We start from the raw sequence: 27,979 nt of genomic DNA, 5'->3' as shown, positions 1-27,979 counted from the left end.
AGATGGCGGCGGGAGCCCTGGCCGCCGCGGCGGAGCGGGCCCGGGGCGTCCGGGGTGCGCGGGCCAGGCCCGGGGCTGGGCCATGAGCGCGCCGCCCTCGCGTCCCCGAGCCGCGGAGCCCGACCGCGCCCCTCGCCATGGCGCGGCTCGCGGACTACTTCGTGCTGGTGGCGTTCGGGCCGCACCCGCGCGGTGAGTGCCGGCCCGCGGCCGAGGGCTGAGGGCCGGGCGCCGGGCGCCGGGCGCCGGGCGCGGTCGGCCGGGGCGGGCGCGAGGCTCTTCCCGGGCACCGCCGCGCCGGGGCCAGGGGCCGCGGAGCCGGGCTCGGGGAGGGCCGGTCTGACCTCCCGAGGCGAGCAGGGCGGCGAGGCAGGGCGGGCCGAGCCTGACTGTCACACTCGGGCAGAGCCGGGTCAGGCAGCGCCTTAGCGTCGCCCGGGCGGTGGGAGAGCCTGGGGCTGTCGGCCCGTGACTCCCGGCTGGGTCGGACGCTCTCTCCGCCTCGGCCGACTGCCGGGTGGCTCTGCCTCCAGGGACCCGTCGTTGGCTTGCAAGCCCCTTCTCTGACCCCCGGTGCCTCCCGTCTGAAGCCCCAGGCCCGTGCGGAATGTCTCGGTCCCGGCGGTCTGGTGATGCAGAAGAGGGGGTGGGGTTCAGGGACTGCTTCCCCAAGAGCTGGTGTTCGAGCTGGAACTGAGGACTTCAGGAGGAGACGCGGGGAGGAGAGTGGAGCGTTCCTGGCAGAGGGCCTGTGGTCCTCAAGCCTGCAAGCCAAGCCTTGGGCGGGGTATGCGGGAGGCGACTGGTGCCCAGTCCAGGAGGTCCGCGTGCAGGGTCAGCACCTGTGTCTGAGAGCTCTTCAGCCCAGGGAGTAGGAGGAAACAGCTCCTGACAGTGACATCAGCAACAGCCGTGGGGACTGGTGTGGGGAGCGCGCTGTGTGCCAGGCCCTGCACAGTCCTCTGTGCGTCTGATGTCACCTCTTCCTCCCAGCACCCATAGGGCCTCTCTGCTGTTGCCCCAAGTCACAGCACAGAGGCAGGGCGGAGGGTGGAGTACCTGGTCTGAGCCCCAACAAGAGGGGCTGAGACTGGCACCCAGGCTAACCCAGAGCCAGGCTGCGGGCAGTGCATGTCATGGGGGGAGGGGCTGCGGTCGCAGCGCTGAACCCTGAGCCCGTAGGAGGGGTGGAGCCCCCCAGTCTACCTTCTTGTCAGCCCAGCTGTCACTGTCACCATGCAGGACCTGGACTTTCCTCTGTGCCCCTCCTTACCGAGCCTCCACCTGCTGGACCCGCACACTCTGGACCTCTTCAGTGCCCTCCCATCAGTACTTGCTCCTCCTTCCTGCCCCCTTGGTCATGAGCGTGCCTTTCCCTCCAGAGGGAGAGGACCAGCCTGCGCACGGCAGGCTCGCAGAGGGCTCCAAGGCTCATATGGGGGGCAGTGAGCAGGCCAAGCAGCCTAGAGCATGGAGGTGCAGGGGACCCAGGGAAACAAGGCTGGCTGTGGGGATGCCCCGTGTGAGGGGCACTGGGCTGGGAGCTGGGGCTGGGGCCGCAGGAGGGGAGTGGGCTCGGAGGCTGGCGAAGCTGGGGCGGGGGGGCCCGAGCCGGCAGGTGCCACAGGAGGCCAGGTGGGAGGCGGTGCCAGTGCTGGCAGCAGGGCTGGGGAGTTGAGTGGATGTGACGGAGGCGAGAGGAGGCACGGTGGGCTCCACGCCGAGCCGGCTGTGACGTGTGCGCTCACTGCTGGAGCCCCCCACGGGGCAGACGCCCCAGGCGTGTGCGGCCTGTGAGCAGGACGGGGGAAAGGCCGGATCCCACAGCGCCTGCTTTTCCTGAGTGGTGACCCCCAAGCTGTTCACTGCCTTAGGGGTGGTGGGCTCTCGAGCCCCATAACCACTGTATTCAGCTGCTGGCCAGCCGCCCAGCCTCAGGCCTCCCTTGACAGGACTCGTGTGTCCCCGCAAAGCACAAGCCCACAGGCTGGGACCCTGGCTGTGGGGTAGAGGGCAGAACCAGCCGGCGGGGGGAGCCTGAAGCAGAAGACCACGCGGCCGTGGGGTCAGTGGTCCCTGCTTGCCACTCGATAGCTCCAGGACCTTGGGCCAGTCATTTAGCTCTCCGCGCTTCAGTCTCCTCATCGAGAGATGGGGTGAGTCGCACAGACCTCCCAGGCTGCCGGAGACGTACGCACACGCATACGCACACGCACACGCGTGGCAGCTCACACGGAGGCTCCGGGAGGCGTGGCCTCCAGAGCGCGGTGCAGGGGCTCAAGTCGGGGGCTGCCTGGTTCTCGGCCTGCGTCTGGATGTCTTGTCCAGAGCTGCTGGATGCAGGACCTGGGTGCTGAGTCCTGGAGTTGCGTCTGAGGGAGCATCCTGGTTCCGGGGTCACCACCTGGCAGACCTCTCCAGGTGGGAGGGAGGGGGCTGGCGGGACCCCGTGTGTCATCTCAAGGCAAGTGGGGGCAGCTCCTTCACAAGAACGTGGGTGCGCACCTCCTACATCCTGGGCCCAGTCTGGGAATATCTTGGCCATACAGACCACACTTGTCCAGCTTCTGGCTGGGGAGAGCCCTGACTGCGTCAGCTGACATCACCACAGTGTGGCCGGTGCCGGGACGTGTCTTTGGGCGCGGGTGTTGCCAGGGAGGAGGGACTGGACCCCTGCTGGTGCCGGGGTCATTTGAGAAGACGACCAACCTTCCATCCCATGAGCTGGCTTCTTTCAGCCTGACCCTGCTGAGCTGGCCGCATTCCTGGGCCCCATCTTCCCTCCCCACCCATGTCCCTGCCCTCTGGAGCAGGTTGGGGCTGTTTGGGATGGCCTTCGTAGCTCCCAGGGTGGGGGCTGGGTCTAAGGCCTTGGGTCAGAGCCGGCCCGTGTGATGCGGGGAGGTTGGGGAGTGAGCGGCTGCAGCCCCCTGGGTGCGTCCTGCCACCATGGCCGGCTGGGGGTGGCCTGCGCATGGAGGTTCGGGCGGGAGGGGCCGCAGGAAGGTGCTTCCTTTGCTCTCTCCCCATAGCCGGGCCAGTCCTGGGCATGTCCCCTGGGTGTGTGGAGGGGCGACAGGGGCAGGCCGCCTCTGCCCACAGTGCATGCTGGCCCCGGCTGGCGCGTCAGGCATCGGAGCTGGCACTGGTGACAGGCACTGCCAGCAGATGACGGAGCGTGCTCTCTGTTCTCCCGCCCCTCGCTCAGGTCTGCAGCCCACACGAGCTGGCTTTGGGGATGTGGCTGAGAGAGGAAGCTCTTGTCCCCGTCTGTGTCTCAGGGGACTTTGGGGCCCTTCCTCTTAGGGGCCCCCAAGGAGTTCTGCCCTGTGACTGACACAGCTGTGCTGAGTGATTTAATCCTATCACTGTAGGGCACCCAGCCTCCTGTTTACCCTTAGGTGGGGGCAGCTCTGGTGGGGCAAGGAGCAGCCACAGGTCACCCACCTCATGGCCACAAGGGCTTGAGTGGGTGGGGGATACTGGGAGATGTGGCCCCAGGATGCAGGCCAGCAACCAAGCTTCCGCCTGGCGTCTGCTAGCACAGAGCTGAGGTGTGGGCTGGGCTCTCAGAAAAAGGCCACAGGGAGACTAGGAGCCAGAGGCTTCATCATATGCCCTTCCAGGGAGGGCCTGCGGCGCCCTGGCCGACTGGGGGACCCGTTTGCTTGTGGGTGGAGTGGGGCCGGCCGCGGGCGGCACTCCTGTAGCCAGCAGTGTGCACTCAAGCCTTCATCAGGCTGCGGTCTGTGCCGGGCACAGGTGGGCAGTGGGCACACAGCCGGGCAGCCAACAGGTGCACCAGGAATCACAGAGGGGTGTGGCGGGGGTGCAGGAGGGAGGTTCCGCTGCAGCCCCAGGTTTGGGGCAGGGTGCAGAAAACTGCCTAGAGGAAGGGATGCTCTTTGGGCTCAGACCCAAAGGCCAAGTTTGGGGTCATCATGGCTCAGAGAAGGTGCTGGTAGGGGACATCCAGCCACCCACCGCCACAGGCGGTTGGGACAGCTCGAGGGGTCTCCACTCGGTTCTTCGGAGGGCGGAGCCCGGAAGTGGCATTGACAGTTCACACGACGAAGGGTGGGCGGGGGGTGGACACTGGCCAGCGACTGTCCGCGTGCCTGGGGGAGAGGCTGCGGAGAGCAGCCCTCTGAGGGCCTCCCGCCTGCCGTGGGCGTGGGGCCTCGGGGCAGAGGCTGCTGGTCCCGTTTGCACGCGCACCCTCTCCGTCCGCTGCCTCGTGGCAAGAACTGGGTGAGCCCTGGGTGCCAGCCCGGCCTGGACCCCGACGGTGGTTTGGAAGAGGGTGGGGGGAGGAGCCATGGCTCAGGGCGCTGCCAGCCTGGGCCTGTCAAGGGTGGCCCTTGGGGGCGGGCCTCGAGGGGCCCTGGGGGCTTTGTCTTGGGGTGCTGCAGGCGTGTGTGTGGGGGTAGGTGTGGCGCTAGCAGACACCTGTCCCTCTCCCCTCCTCGTCTTGTTTGCCACCTCGGCTCGGGGTGGTGGTGAGAGGGGGCGGGGAGCAGGAAGCTGAGGTTTCGTGAGTCAGTTATGGCCCCTCACCCACCCCCTCCCGCCACCTCCTGCCAGGCAGCACCTGCCTGCTGCCGGCTTGTCATCACCCCTGTGACCCCGGATTGCGGGTGGTCCCGGAGAGCCCCCCTCTGGGCCTTGGGTGGTCCCTCAGAGGCTTCGTGCCCAGTGTCTTGCCCTGACCTGTCCGTCGCTGCTTCGCTGCTCCTGTGGGCCAAGCGGAGGGCAGGGACCTGTGCGTCCTGTGTGCCGTGCGTGAGAGGGGACGCCGGGAGGCCTCCGTGCGCCCCGCTTCCCTGTGCCACGCTGGGTCGGAGCTGGAGGGGCAGCAGAGACTAGTGCCGGTTCCGAGCCCCTCGGGGCTGGTGTCCTGGACACAGCCCGGTCATGCCTCCTCGTTTGGCTCTAGTGGGCGAGCGAGAGGCGTGGGCCTCCGCTGGCCCCACTGGTTTGGCCTGGACGTGGGAGCAGTGCCCTGGGCACGGAGTGGGGAGAACAGCCGAGAGGGGCTTAGCGGGTCCTGGGGTTTCAGGGAGTGGAGGAGTCTCTGGGGAACGCACTGGAGCTCGGCTGGGGAGGCAGTGTACCCGGAGGCCTCCGGCCCCCAGCCGTCCTCCCTGGCGCATGGACCCTGGTCTTTGGCCGTGCGCACGGTGGCCTGCGCTGGCAAGGAGCAGGCAGGTGGTGTGTGCCACCGCGTTCAGCGCTCCGGAGCTGCTGGGTCCCCAGCGCTCGGGAGGGTGTCCCAAAACCGGGTCCTGCCCTCGTGCCAGCTGACACCCCTCTGAGACCCGTGCTGGGCCTGCCTGCCTTTGAGGCCGTGGGCACAGGCGGTTTTCCCCAGGCGCAGACAGCACGGGTGAGACCCCTGTGCCCCTCAAATGAGCCGGGGCTGACGGGGGAGGCAGAGCCAGGGAGCCAGGGCAGGCGCCGAGCCCCCAGGTGCCTGCTGCCATGGCGCTCCCTGCTCGGCGGGCCAGGGCCCGTGGGGGCCAAGCGCCCGGGCTTGGGGTTCGCCGTGGAACAGTCGCTGGAGGGGCATGAGCCGTGCAGGCAGGCAGGTCGGGGTGGGTTCTGGCCGGGGGTGTTGACGCGGTGGGGGTGGGGGTGGGAGTGGGAGCAGGGGGTGCCCGGGCTGGGCCTCCGCGCTCGGTGTGCGGCTCCACCCGCCACAGGCTCACGGGGACCCACAGTGGGCTGTTCTCTGTGCCCTCTGGTGGCTCATGGCTCTGTGGCTGCCTGTGGCTCCTCTATGCCTATTTTGAGGGAAATTATAGGTTTGGGAGCTGAGCCTGGCCTAGTGCCAGATGAGGGTGGGGTGGGGACGTTTCCCCCCCAGGGCTGCGAGGTGGCTGTCTGAGACCCTCGCGGCTCCTGTCTGGGTGGGTGTGGGTGGTGGTGGGTGCTCTGACCACCTGCTCCTGTCCTCAGGGAGTGGGGAAGGCCAGGGCCAGATCCTGCAGCGCTTCCCAGAGAAGGACTGGGTGGACAACCCCTTTCCTCAGGGCATCGAGCTGGTGAGTGGGGGTGCTGAGGCGGGCGGCCAGCAGTAAGGCGGGCCTCCGTGGTCCTGGCCCCTGCTGCGTGCGGGGAGGGCGGAGGGGAGGGGCCCTGGCTTGGCTGGCAGGGTGCTCGGTGCCCACATCACGTCCTCTCTCCCTGCTGGTGGCTGGCACCATGTTCTCCGTCATAGGGTCCTCACCCCACACGGCGAGACTGGAGGCCGTCGCTCCATCTCACGGGGGGAGAGCCGAGGTCCAGGAGGCGAGGCGCACCCGGGGCTGCGTAGCGAGGTGCTGCCTGCCGCATGGAGGCTGACGCCCAGGCCCTGGCTGTGCGGGTGCCCCAGGCGGGGCGGAGGGGGCTGACTGCCGACCCCTGACCCCGCGCTCCCCGCAGTTTTGCCAGCCCAGCGGGTGGCAGCTGTGTGCTGAGAGGAACCCACCCACCTTCTTCGTGGCCGTCCTCACTGACATCAACTCCGAGCGGCACTACTGCGCCTGCTTGACCTTCTGGGAGCCGGCGGAGCCTGCGCAGGTCAGCTCGGGGCCTCTGGGGGGCAGCTCCGACGGGGTTGAGCCTCTGGCCCTGGCCAGCTCCCACCTCTGTCCCTGGGTGTGTCTCCCTGTCTGTGGCTGGTCCTGGCATCCCAACCCGATGGAGGCTGGAGTTCCCGAGGGTCAGTCTAGTCAGAGTCCCCTACGCCCTCCCCCTGGCTTTGTGGGACGTGCCTGGGAGCTGGGCGAACAGGGCTCCTGTCCACAGGAAGCCCTGTGCACTGAGGATGCTGCCGTGCGGGAAGAGCAGGTAGACGAGGGAGGCCCCGTGCGACTGTCCCCCGTGGCCCCTGGCCCCCCTGGCCAGCTGTTTGCTCCGAAGACGCTGGTGCTGGTGTCCCGGCTGGACCACGCGGAGGTGTTCAGGGTGAGGCAGGCAGCCGGGGCTCAGGGTGGGACGGGCGCGCCTGCCGGCTGCGCTGCCATGGGCTCCTGTGGTCCGTGCAGAACAGCCTGGGCCTCATCTACACCATCCACGTGGAGGGCCTGAACGTGGGTCTGGAGAACGTGATTGGGAACCTGCTCACCTGCATCATCCCCCTGGCCGGGGGCTCGCAGGTGGGTCTCAGAGGTAGCTCCTGCCCATGCGCGGCCGTGGGCCCTTGCGCTGCGGCCCCGGGGGTGGGGCCTGGTGGGCGCGTGCAGGCCCACCTGGGCCGAGCGCGGCCCTGGGCCTCGGACGCCCTGCCGTCTGGGCGCCGCCGTCACCCGTCACCTTCCCTTGGCCTTGCCCGCGTGCCTGTGCGTCCCGTATCTCGCCTGGTGCTCTCCCTGGCACCTTCCGGTCTCTCTGCTTCTCACTCCTTGGGCGTGCCTGCCCCCGCCTGTCCGTGCCAGCGTCTCTGTCCGTGCCCCGCGCGGGCCTGTCTAACTGTGTCTCTCTGCCTGTCCTGTGCAGCTGGATTCTGTTGAGGATGGCGTGGTATGGACTCTTTGTTTCTTCTGCCCACCCAGGCCCTGTCCCTGCCCCTGGTCAGAGGCCCCGAGTTTTCTCTGCAGCACTGCCCAGGCCGACAGAGGCCAGGCATGGCTTCCCTCATGCCAGGCCGTCCGCCCCGGCCAGTCCCACCTTGGGGTCTGTCAGCCTGTCAGGCCGGCCTGAGGCCCCAGAGCTCTGGCCTCACGTGGATCTGGTCAGAGCCACTGAGCACTGGTCCCTCTCTTTCTACAGAGAACCATCTCTTTGGGGGCTGGTGACCGGCAGGTCATCCAGACCCCGCTCACCGACTCGCTGCCCATCAGCCGCTGCAGCGTGGCTCTGCTCTTCCGCCAACTGGGTGAGCCCAGCATCCCCCCGGCCCCCCGCACAGGCCTCCCTTTCCTTTCCCTGGGGGCTGGCGGTCAAAGGTCGCGGCTGTCAGGCTGGCAGGGCGGGCGCCAGGGCCCCTGCCAGCCTGTCCTGTCCCCCAGGCATCGCCAACGTGCTATCTCTGTTCTGCGCCGCCCTCACGGAGCACAAGGTGCTCTTCCTGTCCCGGAGCTACCAGCGGCTCTCAGACGCCTGCCGGGGACTCCTGGCTCTGCTGTTCCCCCTCAGATACAGGTGCCCGCCGCCCCGCCCCTCTGTCCGCACCCCACCTGCCTGCCCTCTGGGGCTCACACACTGAGCCCCGGCCCGTTGCAGCTTCACCTACGTGCCCATCCTGCCGGCGCAGCTGCTGGAGGTCCTCAGCACGCCCACGCCCTTCATCATCGGCGTCAACGCGGCCTTCCAGGCGGAGACCCAGGAGCTGGTGAGCGTGTGTGTCTGCCTCGCTGCTCCAGTGCCTGCTCCTGGCCTGCGGGCCCCTGACCGCTTGCTGCCTTTGGTCCACAGCTGGATGTGATCGTTGCTGACCTCGACGGAGGGACGGTGACTGTCCCCGAGTGTGTTCACATTCCCCCCCTGCCGGAGCCGCTGCACAGTCAGACACACAGCGTTCTGAGCATGGTGGGCAGGGCCAGGGGCAGCCGGGGCAGCGGGGCACGGCCGCTTGGCCGGGGGCGGGGAGCCCAGGGCCCGGGGCCGGCGTGCAGCCAACCCTGCTCCTCTGCTGCTGCAGGTCCTGGACCCGGAGCTGGAGCTGGCTGATCTTGCCTTCCCACCACCCACGACATCCGCTTCCTCCCTGAAGATGCAGGTGGGGTCACTGCAGCCCCCAGGCGGGGTCCACGCCCACCCTGCGCGCTCTTTTTAGGCCGGCTGCCGCTGGTGGTCGGCTGGCGGTGCTGAGCACTGTGCGGCCGCCCGTTTGCTGGTCCCAGGGTCACGTGGGGGCATGTGAGCTCTGCGCGTCCTCTGCGGGAGTGGTTGCCAGCGCTGTGTTGGAGTCACAGTGCTCTGTGGGGAGGGAGGCTGGGGAGGCCTGGGCAGGGCGCGGACAGGCGGTTTGGGCGGTGGAAGGTAGACTGTGCCTTATGCAGGGGCCCGACACTCACCTACACTCACCTGTACCCACCTGTGCCCAGGACAAGGAGCTGCGTGCGGTTTTTCTGCGGCTTTTTGCTCAGCTCCTGCAGGGCTACCGCTGGTGTCTGCACCTGGTCCGCATCCACCCAGAGCCTGTCATCCGCTTTCACAAGGTGGGCACCAGGCAGGGCCAGGCGGGGGTGGGCCGGTACCGCCGCCCGCGCGCTGACGACCTCGTGTCCCCTAGGCAGCCTTCCTGGGCCAGCGCGGGCTCCTGGAGGATGACTTCCTGATGAAGGTGCTGGAGGGCATGGCCTTCGCAGGCTTCGTGTCGGAGCGCGGGGTCCCCTACCGCCCCACGGACCTGTTTGATGAGGTGCACGCCCACCCCGGCTGGGGGAGCCCCGCCCCCTCCCCTTCCTGGCCAGCTGCCTGACCTCGCCTGCCTCCCCAGCTGGTGGCCCACGACGTGGCGCGGATGCGGGCGGACGAGCACCACCCCCAGCGTGTCCTGCATCACGTCAAGGAGCTGGCGGAGCAGCTCTACAAGAACGTAGGTCGGGCGGCTCGGGGGCCGGCCCCACGCGGCCACCGTGCCCCCCACCTGGGCTGCTTGCCCACGCCTGCCTGTGTCCCCCAGGAGAACCCGTATCCTGCTGTAGCTATGCACAAGGTGCAGAGGCCCGGAGAGGCCAGCCACCTGCGGCGGGCACCTCGGCCCTTCCCCCGGTTGGACGAGGGCATGGTGCAGTGGATCGTGGACCAGGCCACAGCCAAGATGCAGGGTGCACCCCCAGCCGTGAAGGCCGAGAGGAGGACCACTGTGCCCTCAGGGCCCCCCATGAGTGCGTAATGGGGAACGAGCCCTGCGGGTGGGGCCAGGGTGGGCGGAAGGTCAGAGGTGAGTACGTGCTCTGCTCCTCAGCCGCCATCCTGGAGCGGAGCAGCGGGCTCCATGGCAACAGTGCCCGCCGGCTGGAGGTGGTCCGGAACTGCATCTCGTATGTGTTCGAGGGCAAGATGCTTGAGGCCAAGAAGGTGAGGGTGCCGGGTGCCAGAGCCTGGGGTTCCTGGGTCCCTGGCGAGGAGGCTTCTGTCTCAGGGTCTCTTGGTCGCCTGTGGGCAGCTGTACGTAGTGGACGCCAGGTCTGAGGTCCCCCTCCATGTCAGCACAGCTGGACAAGACCTGCTGGGGAGGCTCAGTGAGCAGGATTTAGTTCAACATTGAACATCAGAATCCCCTAAAAAGTTCTACTTTTAAACCTCTTCATTGTTCACGGAAAATGTTGTTGACCCACATGTGTCATTTTTCAAAGAAGTTGGCAGAAAGCAGAGGCCAGGCACACACCGCGCTTTGCAGGGCTCACGAACGCCCGGGGTCTCGTGACAGCCGGGTCGGGTCTGCCTTGTGCTTCGCAGCTGTGCGGTCCCCCGTGAGGCACCCAGTCTCGCACCAGCCCTTATCGGGGGCCTGCGGGTTCCCAGTTGTTTGACAGTGAACAACAGTGACCACAGAGCAAGCACGCGGCCCCTCTGTCCCACCTGGTGCTGGGCCAGCCACCAGCTCTGCGTCAGGCTGATGCTTGGACGCTGAGGCCCCAGCTGGACTCGGCCCTGGGTCCCAGAGCCGGTGTGTGCTGACGCTCAGGGCCGAGCATGTCTGCGCACTGGCGTGTGAGCACGCAGCGCTGGCCCCCGCTGTCCACCTCCGCGAGCTTTCGCACGTGGAGGCCGAGTTCACTAAAGCCCTGAGCCTCGGCACACCCGGCCTGGCGGGGGCCTGGGTCTCCGTGCTGAGAGCCTGGGCTCTGGCTCCCAGTGCCCCCGCCAGCCACTCCTGGGGTCTCTGCGGGGCCCCTCCTGACGCCGCCCCCGCGCGTGGCCGACGGGCGCCGTGCCGGTGCGTGCCGTCAGCCCTGCGCTCCCCTGCCCCCAGCTGCTCCCGGCCGTGCTGAGGGCCCTGAAGGGGCGCGCGGCCCGCCGCTGCCTGGCACAGGAGCTGCACCTGCACGCGCAGCAGAACCGCGCCGTGCTGGACCACCAGCAGTTCGACTTCGTCGTGCGCATGATGAACTGCTGCCTGCAGGTGCCGCCGCGGGCCGGGTGGCGGGCGGAGGCTCCCCGGTCTACCCGCAGGGCCTCCTTGTGGGCGGGGGTGGCAGAGCACCCTTGTTGGAGCTGGGTGCCAGGGTGTCCTGCCCTGACCCTCAGAACAGCCCTGGGCAGCTGGTGCGGGAGGTTCGGGGACAGTGGCGAGAGGCAGTGCCTGTTGGGATGTGGGGCTGTGGGGAGCGGGCCCCAACAGCTCACGGCCCTGCCGCAGGACTGCACCTCCCTGGACGAGCACGGCATTGCGGCCGCTCTGCTGCCCCTGGTCACAGCCTTCTGCCGGGTGAGTGCTGGGGTGGCCTGGTGCCCTCTCGCCCCCTCCCGCTGCGCCTCCTGACACCTGCTGACCTCTGCAGAAGCTGAGCCCTGGGGTGACGCAGTTTGCATACAGCTGCGTGCAGGAGCACGTGGTTTGGAGCACGCCCCAGTTCTGGGAGGCCATGTTCTACGGGGACGTGCAGACCCACATCCGGGCCCTCTACCTGGAGCCTGCCGAGGACCGAGACCCCTCCCAGGTGTGTGGGGACCCCCTGGCCCCGGGACGTGTGGGGCTGGCCTGTGCCTGGCTCACCCTCGGCGCTGCAGCAGGTCGGGGAGGACGAACGCTCTGCTCTGGATGTGGCGTCGGAGCAGCGGCGCCTGTGGCCGACCCTGAGCCGTGAGAAGCAGCAGGAGCTGGTGCAGAAGGAGGAGAGCACGGTGTTCAGCCAGGCCATCCACTACGCCAACCGCATGAGCTACCTGCTGCTGCCGCTGGACGCCAGCAAGAGCCGCCTGCTGCGGGAGCGCGCGGGGCTGGGGGACCTGGAGAGCGCCAGCAACAGCTTGGTCACCAGCAGGTGTGGGGGGGCCTCCCAGGGTCCCGGGCGGGGCGGGGCTGCGGCTCGGATGGGCGGGGCCTGTGCCCACCTTGCCCCTCCCCGCCCAGCATGGCAGGCAGCGTGGCCGAGAGCTACGACACGGAGAGCGGCTTTGAGGACGCAGAGACGTGCGACGTGGCCGGGACCGTTGTCCGCTTCATCAACCGCTTCGTGGACAAGGTCTGCACAGAGAGCGGGGTCACCAGCGACCACCTCAAGGGGCTGCACGTCATGGTGCCAGGTAAGGGGGCTTGGGTATGGAAATGGCCCCGCGGCAGGGGGGCGGGGACCCAGGGTTGAGAATGGCTGTCTCCAAGACATCGTCCAGATGCACATCGAGACCCTGGAGGCCGTGCACCGGGAGAGCAAGAGGCTGCCCCCCATCCAGAAGGTGAGTGGGCCGGCGGGGCTGGCGGGCGTGGGCGCTGCGGCCCAGGCGGTGTCCTGAGACGCCTCTCCTGCCCCCGCGCAGCCCAAACTGCTGCGGCCGCACCTGCTGCCGGGCGAGGAGTGCGTGCTGGACGGGCTGCGCGTCTACCTGCTCCCGGACGGGCGCGAGGAGGGCGTGGGCGGCAGCGCTGGGGGCCCCGCGCTGCTCCCGGCCGAGGGCGCCGTCTTCCTCACCACCTACCGCGTCATCTTCACGGGGATGCCCACCGACCCCCTGGGTAAGCCTGTGGGCGCTGGTTCTGCCCCCACCCCGTTTCTCCCTCCCCTCTTCTCAGGGGTGTGGGCTTTGAGGGGTAGGTCACGGTCTGCTTGTCCTCCAACTGTCCTGGCTGCCTGAGTTCTGGGACCCGGAGACAGTGGCCCTGTCCCCTTCCGTCTTCCTGACTCTGTGCTCGACCTGTTATAAGTGGGGGAACAGGTGGTGGTCCGCTCCTTCCCGGTGGCCGCGCTGACCAAGGAGAAGCGCGTCAGTGTCCAGACCCCTGTGGACCAGCTCCTGCAGGACGGGCTGCAGCTGCGCTCCTGCACATTCCAGGTCGGCCAGGGGCGCGGGGCAGGGTGCGGGGCGGGGCTCGGGGCGGGGCGGGGCATGGGAGGCGCGGGGCGGGGCTCGGGGCGGGGCGGGGTGCTTGTGGGTGCGGCCCTGTACCTGCGCCTCCTCAGCCTTGCTCGGGAGCCAGAGTCAGCGCACCTCAGCCATGGCACTTGTGATTTCTGAATTTACGTGGGGCCACTGTGCGTTCGCTTGTGCCGTCTGTCCGAGTGCCCCGCCAGCCTCCAGGGCGCCCCCGTTTCCTCCCGGGTTCTGACCTCCGAGCTTGTGTCTGGAGCGTGATGCGCAGGCACAGCCGAGCCCTGGGCCGGTTGGCCGCGAGGGCCCTGGAGGTCCGGCCCCTCAGCCTCAGGGCCACACTGGCAGTGCGGCGAGTGGCCCTCGCACGCCCTTGTTCCGGCAGCCCGCGCTCCCTCAAGAGGACACAGTCCTCCAGGCCCTGGGGCGTCCACAGCTTGGCCGAGCGGGGGCCCGTCTGGCCACACGGTCTTCACTCGTCCTCTTCCTAGGAAGGCGCGGGCACTTCCTGTAGGTTCTCTGTCCTCTGGCACGGCCAGGCGCGGGGGCCGCCCAGACGGCTGAGTCCTGTGTCTGCCGCAGCTGCTGAAGATGGCCTTTGACGAGGAGGTGGGGTCAGACAGCGCCGAGCTCTTCCGCAAGCAGCTACACAAGCTGCGGTACCCGCAGGACGTCAGGACCACCTTCGCCTTCTCCCTGGGCTCCGCCCACACGCCGGGCCGGCAGCCCCGGGCCACCAAGGACAAGGGTCCCTCCATCAGGTGTGAGCTGGGCCCCAAGGGCTGCAGGCGTACCCCTCCCAGAGCCACCGTGTGTGTGTGTGTGTGTGTGTGTGTGTGTGTCCCCGTCCATGTCCCCACGCCCCCACGCCCCACCCGCTCACCACTGACCCTGCACTCCCAGGACTCTGTCCCGGAGCCTCATGAAGAATGCCAAGAAGACCATCGGGCGGCAGTACATCACTCGGAAGAAGTACAACCCCCCCAGCTGGGAGCAGCGGGGCCAGCCCCCTGAGGACCAGGAGGATGAGATCTCAGGTGGGGGTGAGGGGGGCCGTGGGCGGCCCTGGCAGTCGGGCGAGGGCCAGGGTGCAGGGTGGGGGCCTGGCGTTCCGTGGGTGACGACTCCTGTGCCCCGCCTGGCCCAGTGTCAGAGGAGCTGGAGCCCAGCACGCTGACCCCAACCTCGGCCCTGAAGCCGTCGGAGCGCATGACCATGAGCAGCCTGGTGGAGCGGGCCTGCTGCCGGGACTACCAGCGCCTGGGGCTGGGCACGCTGAGCAGCAGCCTCAGCCGCGCCAAGTCCGAGCCCTTCCGCATCTCTCCGGTCAACCGCATGTACGCCATCTGCCGCAGGTGAGAGCGGGTGGCCTCTAGGAGGCTGCAAGCCTGGGCACTGCCCGTGACCTGTGGGCGTGGGGGGTACGCTCGCAGGGCCCGTGGGCGCCTGCGAGCCGGCTCACGCCACGCCGCCTGTTCACAGCTACCCGGGTCTGCTGATCGTCCCCCAGAGCGTCCAGGACAACGCCCTGCAGCGCGTGTCCCGCTGCTACCGCCAGAACCGCTTCCCCGTGGTCTGCTGGCGCAGCGGGCGCTCCCGGGCCGTGCTGCTGCGCTCCGGGGGCCTGCACGGCAAGGGCGTGGTCGGCCTCTTCAAGGCCCAGAACGCGCCTTCTCCAGGTACCCGCCCTGTCCTGGGGGCTGTCCAGTCCCGGCCCAGCCGCCTGCTGCAGCTCCGCTTCCTCCCCCAGGCCAGTCCCAGGCTGACTCCAGCAGCTTGGAGCAGGAGAAGTACCTGCAGGCCGTGGTCAGCTCCATGCCCCGCCTCGCCGACTCGTCGGGGCGCAACACCCTCAGCGGCTTCTCTTCGGCCCACATGGGCGGCCATGGTGAGGGGCACTTGAGGGCAGGAGGGCTTTTGGGGTTTGTGGTGACACTTAGGGAGGGCAGGCCAGCGAGGGCAGAATGTTTGGGGTGTGGGGCCGGGGGGAGGGCCCAGCGTGGGACCAGGTAAGTGCCCTGAGGCCCTGCTCTGACCACTCCTCTCCCGGCCGCTGAGCTCCCTGACCTTCAGTCTCCTCCGGACACAGCCCTCAACGCCCCCCACCCCGGGTCCCTCTCCCTCCTTCATCCGCCCCCCTACAGTCCCCCCGGTGTCACCATGGCCCCTCCACCTAGGCCACGTCACTGCATGGCCGTGTCCTTCTCATCCGTCCCGGCTCCTTGGCCCTTGTCTGCACCAGTCTTCTTATCTCTGTCCCATCTCGGGCACCCTCTGCACACTGGATCCACGCCTGTGGGACCCTCCCTGTCTCTGGCCACACCCGGCCCTGCTCAGGAGCCCACACCCGTCCTGCTAGCCCCTGTCCTGCACAGTGGGGTCCCACCTCCCTAGTTTGCAGAGGGGGCACCGGCCTGGGAGGTCAGGGTGTGTGCCCAGGGCCCATCAGTGGGCATCACCTCTTGCTGCAGGGACACCGGTGCTGGGTGGCCCTGAGAAGTCCTCCATGAGGCAAGGGCATGTGCTGCTGACCATGAGTGGGGGCTGGCCCCTGGGGCAACGTGGGCTGGCCTCCTGGGGCGACAGGCAGGGAACCAGTTGGGGAGGCGAGCCATGTGGGGGCGGGGAGAGGTTCCCACAGGGGCCTCATCCTGAAGGGGGTCTCACTCCACGGCGGGCCCTTCTCTATCCCACTCACCCACACCTGGTCCCGTCTGCTACCACCTGACCTAGCCCCGCCCAACCTCGTCTCGCCCTGTCTGACCCTGTCTGCCTCGTTTCCCGTCTGATGTACACCCCACCGTCTGACCCATCCCGCCTATCTGAGCCTGTCTGGTCCGTCCCCCAAGTCTGACCCGTCTCCCCCAGCTGCTCCATCTCCTGTCTGACCCCTCTGACCCCATAACCTCGTCTGACCCCGTCTCCCCGTCTGCTCCGTCTGACCTTTATGGTCTCATCCTCTGTCTGACCCCATCTCCCGCATCCAACCCGTCTCCCCTCCCCCCCCCCGCAGTCCGACCCTGTCACCCCCTCATCTGACCCTGCCTCCTTCTGTCTGCCCTGTTTGACCTCTCCCCCTCGTCTGACGCTGCCCGACCCGTCTCCTCCTGGGCCCTCGTGAATGCTTAGGCTCCCTGTGGCACATTCTCTCGTTTTGACTGGTACATGCTGGGCTTCCTCGAGGGTTGGTTCTCAGACTTATGACTCAGGCGCTGTCCAGCCCAATTGGTCCTTGGTGCCTGGGGCCTGGTGTCCAGTAGGCGCTGAGAGGTGTCGCCTTCACACCGGATGCGGTCCGGGAGGCCGCCCACGCGGGCCTGAGCCCTAGTAGACGTGGCCATGACGCCCCCCTGGGAGGCTGGGTGGGCACAGCCAGTTTATGCCCCACCTGGAGCAGTCCTGGCCCTCGTGGTTAGAGTGGCCAGGTGTCATGTGAGGGCCACTTCTCTGTGAGCCCTCTGCCAGCTGGTGCAGGTGTCACACAGGGGGTCACTTCCTGGTCGCCTCCATCCCTGCCCTCATGCTTGTCTGCATGTTTCTCTGCTGCTGATGGGCTGGGTGCACATGTGGGTTTTGGGGGCTGGTGGCACCACCCATGGGCCAACCCTCCAGAAGCCCGGGTGTCATCCTTGAGTCTTCCCACTCTGCTCACCCTGAGTCCTGTGAGCTGACCCCCCAAGTCTACTGTCCGCCCTCCCGCTGACTGCCCTCACTCTGGCCCCGGCCACTCCCTGGCCCAGGGCCTCCCACTGGCCCCAGCACCCCTTCCTGTGCTAGGAGGGGCTCCAGGGCACACGGCCTCATCCTCCCTGGTGAGACCTAAGGGTCCCATACACCCCACTACCACCGCCACGGCGCTCCTCTGCAGTCTGAGGGTGCCAGCCTCTCTCTGCCCAACCCGCAGGCCTCAGCTCACGCCTGCGCGTCACCTCGCCGGGCGCTGGGAACGGGCAGCCAGTCTCCCTCGTGGCCGCTCCTGGGGACGCCCTCTTAGGGACAGGCAGCCTTGATGTCCATCACTCCTGGGCGTGCGCCTCGGCTGCCATGCCTTTGCCTGGAAGGAGCGCGGCCCTCTGGTCTGGGGGCATTTTGTCATCCACGCGCTGATGTCATCTTAAAGTGCGATTCGTGCTCGCACTGGCTGCCCGCCTCCCACCCTGCAGGCTCCACCCCCCTGTCCTGCAGTGCCTGTGTCCCCTGCTGTCACCGGGGCATCTCCGACTGTCCCCTTGTCGGGGTGTGGGCTGCCCCCCTCGTTGCTCAGGGGCCGTATGCTGCATCCTTGCTGTGGGCGACCGTGCCTCAGTGTGGGGGCTGGCGTTGTGCTGGCCCATGGAGGCTGCTGCGGCGGGCGGGGGACAACGTCCCTGCTGCTTTCTCTGCAGAGGCTCGTGGTCGTGGGGCAGGGCTGGGCACTGGCTTTGGAGGCTCGAGACCCCTGCTCAGCTGCCTCACGCGGCTCCCTGTGGCCCACCTTTCCCTGGCGGACGGCACCCCTGGCTTGGTGCAGGGGCGGGGCCGGCCCGCACCCTCACTGAACCACTCTCCTCGGCGGTGGGCAGGGGGCCCTCAGGGTCTGGGCACCCCTGCTCCTCCTGCGTGCGGGGCAGAGGCCACTTGGTGGTGCGTGCCGTGAACAGCTCGAGGCAGTGCCGCTGGGGTCTGAGGGCCCAGGGAGGGGCCGAGGATGCGTGTGAAGGGGAGCCCAGAGTTCCTACCTGCCACCAGCCCCCTCTGCTCCCTGGCCTGCCCCCAGGGCCCCAGAAAGCCTTGGCGCTGCCCCTGGCTGTCTCCAGGGCTGCCACAGCCCTGCACACCCAGCCCCTTTGGGCCGCAGGGCCCCACCGTGGGCGCATGCCCCGGCCTGCGGCCAGGCCTGAGCCTTCTCTCTGCTGTGCCCCTAGTGCCCAGAGCCAGGGTCACCACGCTGTCTAACCCCATGGCGGCCTCGGCCTCCAGACGGACCACACCCCGAGGTACCGTACCGGCCGCGCAGGCTGGCTCCCCCACACCTGGCACAGACAGTTCCCGTGTGACCGAGTAGTCGTGGGCACTAACTTCCCCCCACGCCTGCCACTAACGGCCCTGAGTGACAGACCAGCATAACCCAGCCCGCCCCACGGCCCTGGACACTAACAGCCTGATACCCTGAGTCCTGCCCCAGCCCCGGACACTGCAGGCACAGGCCCCACCGGGGGCCAGTCGACCACCCCACCCCCTTGGGAGCTCAGCCCCAGGTGAGCAGTGCCCTGGCCCAGCTCCGGTGCTCACGTGGCTTCTCCGTGCAGGTAAATGGGGCAGCGTCCGGGCCAGCGGGCGCAGCGGTGGGCTCAGTGGCGACGTGGGCTCCCGGCTAGCAGGCAGAGACATGCTGGCCCCCCCCCAGGCCAATGGGGCTCCCCCTGACCCGGGCTTTCTGCGGCCCCAGCGTGCAGCCCTCTACATCATTGGGGACAAGGCCCAGCTTAAGGTGACTAGGGTGGGGGCGTGGGGCTGGGTGGGCGCCCAGGGCCTGGGCCCACCTCACCATGCTGGCCTCCCCCAGGGTGTGCGGCCAGACCCCCTGCAGCAGTGGGAGCTGGTGCCCATCGAGGTGTTCGAGGCGCGGCAGGTGAAGGCCAGCTTCAAGAAGCTGCTCAAGGCGTGTGTCCCAGGCTGTCCCACCACCGAGCCTGGCCCAGCCTCCTTCCTGCGCTCGCTGGAGGACTCAGAGTGGCTGACCCAGGTCTCTGCGCTGCCCCGGCCCCCGGCCCCGTGGTGGCCGAGGGCCCTCCGCTCACCTGTTGCTAGGAGCAGACGGGGTCTTGCCTCGCTCGTCCGACAGTGCTGGACCCTGGGAGGGGGTGACCCACTTCCCACATGGGTGGTGGTACAAGGACAGCGGAGAGACTGGGCCTGGCTGTGGCAAGGCCACTGCTGTCCTCGGGCAGGGCTGGGCATCTCAAGGGCAGGGGCTGCCGCTTCAGTCCTGGGGGCCCAGGAGGGCTAGAGGAAGCAGTCAGCTCACCCTGAGCAGACCGTCGGCGCGGTGCCCACCTCGTGGGCGGCCCCCAGGTGCGGTGTCCATGGGGCATCAGGCCTCGTCTGGGGCAGGGGTCTGAGGAGCCGTTGGTCTCTGCAGATCCACAAGCTGCTGCAGGTGTCGGTGCTGGTGGTGGAGCTCCTAGACTCGGGCTCCTCCGTCCTGGTGAGCCTGGAGGACGGCTGGGACATCACCACGCAGGTGCGCAGTGGGCCTGGGGCCAGGCGGGCTGGGTCTCCAGGGCTTCCTTCTGAGTGCTGGCTGCGTTGGCAGGTGGTGTCCCTGGTGCAGCTGCTGTCGGACCCCTTCTACCGCACGCTGGAGGGCTTCCGCCTGCTGGTGGAGAAGGAGTGGCTGTCCTTTGGCCATCGCTTCAGCCACCGCGGGTCCCACACTCTGGCCGGGCAGAGCGGTGGTTTCACCCCTGTCTTCCTGCAGTTCCTGGACTGTGTGCACCAGGTGAGCAGGTGGCCGTGGCGCAAGGCTGTGCCCACCAGGTCCTAGACCCTGGTCCCTGACCCCTGACCCCATACAGGTGCACGTGCAGTTCCCCATGGAGTTTGAGTTCAGCCCTTTCTACCTCAAGTTTCTCGGCTATCACCACGTGTCCCGCCGCTTCCGCACCTTCCTGCTGGACTCAGACTATGAGCGCATCGAGCTAGGTGGGGCCCGGCGGTGGGCGGGGCCACGGGCGGGGCAAGAACCCCGGGGGGTGGGGGGCCAGGCTCAGCGCTGCCCCCGCAGGGCTGCTGTACGAGGAGAAGGGGGAGCGCCGGGGCCCCCAGGTCTGCAGGTCCGTGTGGGAGTATGTGGACCGGCTGAGCAAGAGGACGCCCGTCTTCTACAACTACATGTACGCGCCCGAGGACGCGGAGGTGAGCCGGGGCCTGGTCGGGCAGGTGGGCCGCCCCCGGCCCAGCGCCTCACGCCTGGCCCGCCCCTAGGTCCTGCGGCCCTACAGCAACGTGTCCAACCTGAAGGTGTGGGACTTCTACACCGAGGAGACGCTGGCCGAGGGGGGCCCCCCCTACGACTGGGAGCTGGCCCAGGGGCCGCCCGAGCCCCCGGAGGAGGAGCGGCTTGACGGGGGCGCCCCCCAGAGCCGGCGCCGCGTGGTGTGGCCTTGCTACGACAGCCGCCCGCGGGCGCAGCCCGACGCCATCTCGCGCCTGCTGGAGGTGCGTGCAGCCCTGCGGCCCCGCCCCGCACGCACCCCGAGTGCCCAGCCCGCGGCGGCTGGCTCCCTGCGGCCCTGCCGCGCTCTGGCTGCGTGTCCGCAGGCGGGGGTGGCGAGGCTGTTGTCCTGACTCCCCTAGGCATGCGTGCTTCCCCTGGCCACTCCTGGGGTCCGCCCTCAGGGAAGACAAGTTTTTCCCAGGGACGGGTCTCCCCGGGGTTGGACTGCTGTACCCCCTTCACGGGTGCGCCCAGCCGCCCGCCGCACCGAGGTCCGAGGTGGCTCCAGGTCCAGCCCGCCCTCCGCCAGTGTGAGCCCTGGCTGTTCCCGGTTCTCACCGGGGGGAGAACTGCACCTGTGGGCTTGGAAGCTTGGGGGTGACGCTTGGGCCTCTTCTTTCTTGGTGCGCATGTCTGCTTAACCTCAGGAATCGGGGTCTAGTGGGGCAGAGACCCCCTGCGGAGGGAATTGAACCCCATGGGCTGGGGCCGCGGCGGCATCCAGGACGTGCGCGCAGCCTTGGGAGGCGAGGGCCGCAGACCCAGACCTCGCGGCATAGGCACCCCCTGCCCCCCACCGCGTGCGCGCTGCTGTGTCCTCTGGGGCGTGGAGCTGCCCCCGGGGAGTCGGCGAGGTGTGAACAAGTAGATTTCAGCAGAGCACCCCTAGGCCGGGCCTGAAGGGACCTGTCACCCAGGGGCTTGGGGCCACAGGGTCCTGGATTTGTGGATGAGGGTGACTCATAAGCTCAGAGGGCAGAAGAGCACCCCGGTTCCTCTCTGGGGACACACACAGTCTTGGAGTCTCGATGTGAATTTCGCCACCCTGCTTCCCGGCGACCAGCATGCACTGCGTGGCGTGCTCACCCAGCGCGCGGTCGGGGCTGCTTTGCAACCATTCTGCCGGTTTCTGCCTTTTACTGGAATTTCCATCCGTTTACATTTAATCGTTGACATAGTTGGGTCGGAGTCGTTTCCTGCCATTTGTTTACATTTTATTTTCCATTCCTTTTCTGCTTTTTCCCTAAGAATGAGCGTCTTTAGGTTTTCCGCGCAGCCTGCTTTGGCAGGCTTTCGAGCCACACCTCTGCGGCCGCCAGGGACTGCAGTCCCCCCTTACCCGTGCGCAGCTTCAGCCATCCGTGGTCAGCCACCGGCCAAAAATAGTAAATTAAAAATTCCAGAAATAAACAATTGATAAGTTTTAAATTGCATGCTCTTCGGAGTAGCGTGGGGAAACCTCGGCGTTGTGCTCTGTCCCGCCCAGGACCTGGAGCTGTCAGTCCAGCGTCTCCGGCTGCGGACGCGCCACCTGTTAGTCACTTGGCAGCCGTCTCGGTCATCAGATTGACGGCCTCGGGGCCGCCGCGCTAGTGGCCGAGTTACCCTCGCTGCCCTACGCCACGGCCCCGAACCCACTCGGGAATTTTAGGACTGTCATCATCGTCCCATCGTTAATCTACTGCGCCTGACGTGAATGAAGCCTCGCCTGGGTCCGTCCCTGCGGGAGGAAACACGGCGTCGCCGGAGGGCGGCGCTGTCTGCGCTGCGGAGCGCGCGGCCGGCCCGGGACTCGCCGGCAGCGCCCTCGGCGCCACCCCCCTCCCCGCCCCCGTTCCGCGCTCATGCTGCTGCCGCCGCGCAGTTTTCTCTTCACACAGTGTGCGTTCTGCTTACGTAGTCAACACTGATTAGGGAAATCAGGAAACGTGGTTGCTGTCTCCCGCATTCCTCACGCTTCCAGCGTGTCTGACCGCGTGCCAGTCCCCTCCAGCCTCAGGGACTTTTCACGCTCCTTACAGCGCGGGTCTGACACCTTGCTCAGTTTTCGTTTCCCTGAAAATGACTATCGTGCCTGTGTTTTTTAAGGGCATTTTCTTTGGATTCTTTGGATATTGGGTTCTGGGTTGACCCCTTCTTACGGTTGTTAGTTTATATTGTTACAGATGTTTCTTGTCTTGCATTTTTTCTGGTTAAAAGTTGGTGCTCATTCTTATCCTTGTAAACTGCATATATATTACCCTTTTTCCCCTCTGAATATCTTTAAGATTTTCTCATCGTCTTTGGTTTCCCCGATTTGACCATCATGTGGTTTTATTTTTGTCTTCATCCTCCTTGGAGCTCTTTGAGCTTCTCATCTGTAGGACGATAGTTTTCATCAAATTTAATACAGTTTCGGCCATTATTTCTTTAAAAAGTCTTTCTATACAATCTCTCCTTTCTTTTCTCTGGGACCTTATTGTCCAATAGGTCACTGAGACTCTATTTTCTTCCAGTCTTTCCTCTTTACAGCTCATTTGGGATGATTTTTATTACTGTTTTCAAATTCACTTTTTTCTTTTTTATGTTTATGTGCTTTTAATGAATTTTTCATTTTAGATATCATATTTTTCAGCTCTAGAATTTCCATTTGCTTTTTTAAATAAAAAAAAATAGTTTCATTTTCTGTAGAGTTCCCATCTGTTCAACCATGATGTCCGTATTTTTCTTTAAATCTTAAGCACATTTGTAATAACTGTTTCGAGTTTCTTGTATGTTAATTTTAATACCAACTTCACTTCTGGGTCTGTTTCTTTGAACTTCCCCCCTAGGTATGGATCTCATTTTCCTGACCCTTTGCTTGTCTGATAATCTTCGTATAAGCTGGTCATCGTGGATTCTACATTGCTGAGCATCAGGATTGTGTTGTCTGCCTTTAAAGCGTCTTAGATTTTATTCTTATGGGCAGTTAATGAACTGTGAGTCAGTTGGATCTTTTCAAGGATGTTTTGAGCTTTGCTGGGGCAGTTCTGAGGTCCCTTTACCCTGGGCTGAGAGGAGCCGTGGCCCCTGGGTCTTGGTCGAAGGTTCGGTTCTTCAGCAGGGCCCCTCCACTCTGGCTGTTTGGCATCCTTCCTCTTCTACAGTGTGTAAACTCCAGAATTTGGTTTTAGCTCACAGCTTCTTAGTAGCTGCTCAGACCTGTGACATCTTGCCAGCCATGTGGCAGTTTAATTTGGTCAAAGACTCAAGGAGGCCCTCGCGTGCCCTTCCCTCCTCTGGCACGTGCCACTCTGTGACCCATGCACAGCATGGGAGGCTTCCCATCTCTGCCTCTGTCCAGCTCAGCCAGCCCCGGGCTCTGTTCGCGCTCTGCTTGGGCTCCGCCCCGCCACACTGTGGCCACGCCCCCTGCTGTCACTTGTTTCCGGTTCAGAGCTGCCCTCCCTGCTGTCCAGCATCTGAAAGCAGCCACGTCCTGTTCTTGCCCAGTTCCACAGCTGCTTATGGCGGGTGGGCTCATCGGACTCAGCGTGGCGGCATGGCTGGAAGGGGAAGCCCACCCATCCCTGGGTTGAATGAACTTAGCCGGCGGTCTCTTTGTTGCTCTTGTGAAGAGAGCGTGCTTTTCTGGTGGTTTTGGGATTTTCTCTTCGTAGTTCAGCAGTTTTTGTTTGTAGTGCTTCTTGATTATGTTGTTTGATGCCTCTTGTTCGTAAAACTTAGAACCGTCATCTCTAAAAATCGGTTCTGTGCACTCCTCACCTGCCTTCCCCTCCATCCTCCAGTTATCTTGTTGTTTTTTGTTCCTATATTTTCTTTCCTTTTGTCTTTTCATGGCTGGATATTTTCTTCTGAAAAATCTTTTAAAAGTTCACTGATTCTCCCCAGGAGCTGCAGCGGCTGGAGACAGAGCTGGGCCGACCCCCCGAGCGCTGGAAGGACACCTGGGAGCGGGCAAAGGCCGCGCAGCGCCTCGAAGGCCGGCCGGACGGACGTGTGAGTGGGGCGGGTGTGGGGGGCTGGGCGGGCTTGCTGCCAGGAGGAGGCAGAGGCTTCCTGGCACTGACAGGGGCCCCCTCTCCTGCCCTAGGGCGCCCCCAGCTCCCTGCTGGTGTCCAGTGTGCCCCACCACCGCCGCTCGCTGGGCGTGTACCTTCAGGAGGGGCCCGTGGGCTCCACCCTGAGCCTCAGCCTGGACAGCGACCACAGCAGTGGCTCCACTGCATCCAGCTCCCGCCAGGCTGCCCGCCGCAGCACCAGCACCCTGTACAGCCAGTTTCAGACAGCTGAGAGTGAGAACAGGTGTGGGCACTTCTGAGCTGGGGGTGCTGGGTGTTCCCAGATGAGGGGGCGGCTGCCTCGGGGGGCTTCTGGTCGCTTCTTAGGTGGATTTGTGGGGAGGACACGATGGTGGCCTAAGCATAAACTGAGAATTGCTGGGGGAAGCAGGTGGGCTCGGAAGGGGTGTGGGCCATGGGGCAGTGAGCACAGCCAGGCTGAGAGGGCAGTAGAGCAGAGGGACAGGGACTCTGGGCTGCCTGGGAGGGCAGGCAGGCGCCAGGTGAGGCCAGTGTCCTGCAGGCTGCATGTTTCTCCTCCTGGTCCGGGCCCCTGGCTACATGTGGGCTACTTCCCTGACACCCCAGGGACCACCCCTGGTGTCTGTCACCTTCTAGGTACAGCCTAGGCCTTCTCTGTGGCCCCCTGGCCAGGGCTCCAGCCTGGGGTCAGTTTCGGGGCGGGGCCTCAGCCTTGCAGCAGTGGTCCCCGACGTTTTTGGCACCAGGGCCAGTGCTCCTATGAGAACCTCGTGTCTGATGACCTGAGGTGGAGCTGAGGCGGTGACGCTGGGGCTGGGGAGCGGCTGCAAAGGCCTCTTGCTGTGCGGCCGGGTTCCTAACAGGCCACGGACCGGGACTGGTCTGCAGCCCCGGGGTTGGGGATCCCTGGCTTGCAGGACTGGCCTGGTAGGGGAGGGGCAGCTGCAGGGTCCAGGGTCGGCTAGCCGCTGATGGCGCTGATGGCCTGGCTCCGCCTGCTCACAGGTCCTACGAGGGCACACTCTACAAGAAGGGCGCCTTCATGAAGCCCTGGAAGGCCCGCTGGTTCGTGCTGGACAAGACCAAGCACCAGGTGAGTGGCCTGTGGGTGTTGGGGCGGGGGCGGGGGAGGCCGAGGCCCTCCCCTGACTTTCTGTTCCCTCAGCTGCGCTACTACGACCACCGCGTGGACACTGAGTGCAAGGGCGTCATTGACCTGGCGGAGGTGGAGGCCGTGGCGCCCGGCACGCCCACCATGGGCGCCCCCAAGACCGTGGACGAGAAGGCCTTCTTTGACGTGAGCCGCGGCCGGGGGCGGGGCGGGGCGGGGCGGGGCTCCGCGGGGCAGTGCAGTCAGCCGCCGCCTTCTGCAGGTGAAGACGACGCGCCGTGTTTACAACTTCTGTGCCCAGGACGTGCCGGCGGCCCAGCAGTGGGTGGACCAGATCCAGGGCTGCCTGTCGGACGCCTGAGCCTGGCCCGCGGGCTGCGCGCAGCCCCCGCCGTGTTTACAGCCCTCGCAGTGTTGCGGCCCCGCCCCCGCCCGGCCCGCTCTAACTTATTGCCGAGTCGTGGCCGCGCGCCGGCCGGGAGGTGGCCATGGTACAGCCCTCCCGGGGGGCCTGTAAATAGTCCACTCGCCCAGCCCGCCCGCCGGCGCTGGCCCTGGCCGGCCGGCCGCAGGCAGCCCGCCCTAGAACCAGAGTCTATAAAGAGAACTAACTACGTGCACGCGCCTGCGTCTCCTCAGCCGCCCGCCCGGGCCGCCGCCACGCAGGGCCGGGAGCTGGTGCCAGGCCGTCCCCGGGCGGGCTTGGGGCATCCCCTGCTTTGTGAGGACGGCTCGTTCCCGGAGGGGAGGACCGCCTGGGTGGGAGCAGCTGCAGGACCGCGTCGTGCAGACTTGGGCTCTGGTCAGACTAGTTGGTGGGTTGGAGGTGGGAGGGTGTCTGGGAGAGGGGGTGGCCCGGGAGCGAGGGTGCTGGAGGACTGGGACGGAGGTTTGTTTCCCCCTGGACAGTGGGCACAGCCCCAACGGCCTCAGTTCTGGGGACATTGCTGCCATGGGTGTGGTGGGCGCCATAGTGGTTGGTGACATTGGTGACTTCCCATTCGATCGTGAGTCCCAGCAGGGACCGGGCATCCCCTAGGGGGCTGGCAGGTGAGGCGTGAGGGACGGGGAGTGGGCGTCAGGCTGAGCAAACACCCCTGGGTAGTCTGGGGTGGTGACCGCTGGCTCCTGGTCAGAGAGGAGCTGGTGGTGTGGGGGGCCTAGCCCATGGTGACGCCTGTCAGGTGGGAAGTGAGCAGCAGGTGTGGACACAGGTGCAGGCATGGAGAGGGCCCAGAAGTGGCCTCAGGTGGGCCGTGGCAGGGCACACAGGCCCGGGGTCCCGTGCCCGTGATTTCCGGTGGGGAGGACCGTGCAGGATCGGGGCTCCTAGGAGGGCCCGGGGCACGGCTGGGGGACCCTGGCCCTGGTCCTGAGTAGCCAGGGGCAGATCCTGCTGGCAGTGAGCTGCCGTCTCACACTGCCCTGCTGCTCTGACCTGACTGGTGAGGACAGCGTGGCCCTGTTGGGACAGCACTGGCTTCTCACGGTCGACTCGTCTTGGGTGGGGCTTCTCCTAGAAAAAGTCCAGTGTCTGCCTGGGTGCTGAGACGCAGCTGCGACCGGGGAGTGGGCCCAGGGGTGGCAGACCCCCTGTGGCTGGACAGGCTGGGGCTCCAGGGCTGCGGCTCAACACAACACAGGCTTGTCAGTACAAGGAACACGACTTTATTGGGGGTTGAGGTGCCCTGTCAGATCAGAACATTAAAACCAGACTCCACATCAAACAGTCCTGCGGGCCCTCCAAGACAGCACAGCCCTGTCCCGACAGGTGCAGACCCCCCACCCCATGCCCACGGTCCGCTCCTGCCAGGAGCCCCAGACGACCAGAGCGTGAGGCCCGGGATGCCCCCACCAGGCTGTGAGGATCTTGTTTTTTAAGGCAGTCGAATTTTGCAGCCTGGCTCAAGGCCAGCCCAGCTCGTGACATGCGGTGTCCCCAGAGCCAGGGAGACCCTCTGCTGCAGTTGGGTCCAGTGCAAATACGGCTCTTTCTGCATTTAAAAAATTGGGGAAAACAGTCTGGGACCCTGCAGGACCCATGCCCATCACACCCACAGTCCTCGTGACATCTTGGGGTCACGGCCCTGACTCTGGAGGGCGGAGTGTGCGCCCGAGGCCTCACTGCTGTGCGTGGGGTCAGGCGGGAGCGACGCGGGCCGGGCCGTTGACAGGGTCCAATGTCAGCGTCACCAATGCAGCATTTATTTTAAAGTTAAATTAAAAAAGACAAATTGCATCACCAGGTAGTTTTTTCAATCAGGGAGCCACGCCAGGGTGGCAGCAGCGTCACACGGGGCCGTTGGAGGTGGCTCCTGCGGGTGCTGGCACATCCACCTTCCTGCACGAAGAGGGGTTGGGGTTGGAGCCACACGGGGCCAGGAGTCCCCATCCGGTCCTCTGCTCAGCCCATCCTGCTCACCTGTCCTTGGTCACTGTCCCCAAGCTGCTCAGCCCATCCTGCTCACCTGTCCTTGGTCACTGTCCCCAAGCTGGCCCCCGTGGAGATGGCCGGGCTGGCCATGACTGAGGCTGCGGTGGTGATGGCCACGGCCAGAGCAGGAGAGACTGCCAGGGGGACTGGCGCAGGACCGGCCTCGCTCAGGGCTGTGCCGGCTGCCTCAGGGGGGACGGCCACGGCCAGGGCAGAGGTGGCTTCTGCAGGCGCAGGGGAGGCAGGGTCGGGTGGTGTGCTGGTGGAGCGCTGGGCCCTACGTGGCAGGCGTGGTTTGTTACCTGGGCCGCCCTCGGCACCCCCACCCCGAGTTCCACAGAGGGAGCAGCGCTCACCCTGGGTCTGCCCCGCCAGGTGTGGCCCCTCCACACAGCCCCCACCTGTTGCAGACCGTGTCCCCTCCCACACCTGCAGAGGGCCAGGTGGGACAGCAGCCTTGGGACACGGGG

General features: G+C 66.3%; 2 protein-coding genes across 14 annotated transcripts in view; one reads left to right on the top strand and one right to left on the bottom strand.

Annotated features, from left to right (window-relative positions):
• Nucleotides 1–27,314, top strand: SBF1 (SET binding factor 1). Of its 4 annotated transcripts, none has more exons than XM_036237767.1 (41): nucleotides 2–192; nucleotides 5,959–6,044; nucleotides 6,427–6,564; nucleotides 6,793–6,951; nucleotides 7,032–7,142; nucleotides 7,756–7,861; nucleotides 7,995–8,127; nucleotides 8,209–8,317; nucleotides 8,401–8,514; nucleotides 8,627–8,704; nucleotides 9,033–9,146; nucleotides 9,221–9,349; nucleotides 9,428–9,526; nucleotides 9,614–9,818; nucleotides 9,899–10,011; nucleotides 10,910–11,059; nucleotides 11,297–11,365; nucleotides 11,439–11,597; nucleotides 11,671–11,921; nucleotides 12,011–12,183; nucleotides 12,260–12,333; nucleotides 12,415–12,610; nucleotides 12,800–12,927; nucleotides 13,546–13,724; nucleotides 13,867–14,000; nucleotides 14,111–14,318; nucleotides 14,446–14,642; nucleotides 14,714–14,851; nucleotides 17,868–17,939; nucleotides 18,252–18,433; nucleotides 18,509–18,688; nucleotides 19,085–19,186; nucleotides 19,259–19,444; nucleotides 19,521–19,647; nucleotides 19,730–19,860; nucleotides 19,930–20,163; nucleotides 23,813–23,920; nucleotides 24,015–24,226; nucleotides 24,970–25,057; nucleotides 25,130–25,261; nucleotides 25,338–27,314. In XM_036237767.1, the coding sequence occupies exons 1-41, from the start codon at nucleotides 138–140 to the stop codon at nucleotides 25,434–25,436; spliced, it is 5,658 nt and encodes a 1,885-aa protein (XP_036093660.1). In that variant the 5' UTR covers nucleotides 2–137; the 3' UTR covers nucleotides 25,437–27,314. The 4 variants fall into 4 exon arrangements, 3 of the variants coding, with proteins under 3 accessions (XP_036093660.1, XP_036093659.1, XP_036093661.1); XM_036237766.1 differs by having other exon boundaries at nucleotides 11,668–11,921; XR_004955942.1 differs by lacking the exon at nucleotides 25,338–27,314 and having other exon boundaries at nucleotides 1–192; nucleotides 11,668–11,921; nucleotides 24,026–24,226; nucleotides 25,130–25,177.
• Nucleotides 26,724–27,979, bottom strand: part of PPP6R2 (protein phosphatase 6 regulatory subunit 2) — a 64,318-nt gene continuing 63,062 nt past the window's right edge. For 9 of the 10 annotated variants that reach the window (XM_036237776.1, XM_036237775.1, XM_036237770.1 and 6 more), the window contains 2 exons: nucleotides 27,544–27,786; nucleotides 26,724–27,416 (listed from right to left, as the gene is read on the bottom strand). In XM_036237776.1, the coding sequence (XP_036093669.1) occupies nucleotides 27,365–27,416; nucleotides 27,544–27,786 (295 nt within the window). In that variant the 3' untranslated portion in view covers nucleotides 26,724–27,364. Of the gene's footprint in view, nucleotides 27,417–27,543; nucleotides 27,787–27,979 lie in introns of those variants that run through there. The other variant, XM_016125279.2, reaches the window with a different exon arrangement.

Source organism: Rousettus aegyptiacus, unplaced genomic scaffold (assembly GCF_014176215.1).
Source record: "Rousettus aegyptiacus isolate mRouAeg1 unplaced genomic scaffold, mRouAeg1.p scaffold_m13_p_2, whole genome shotgun sequence".
Classification (NCBI taxonomy): domain Eukaryota; kingdom Metazoa; phylum Chordata; class Mammalia; order Chiroptera; family Pteropodidae; genus Rousettus; species Rousettus aegyptiacus.
The sequence above is the reverse complement of the archived record's forward strand: the minus strand, read 5'-3'. Positions and strand labels throughout refer to the sequence as shown.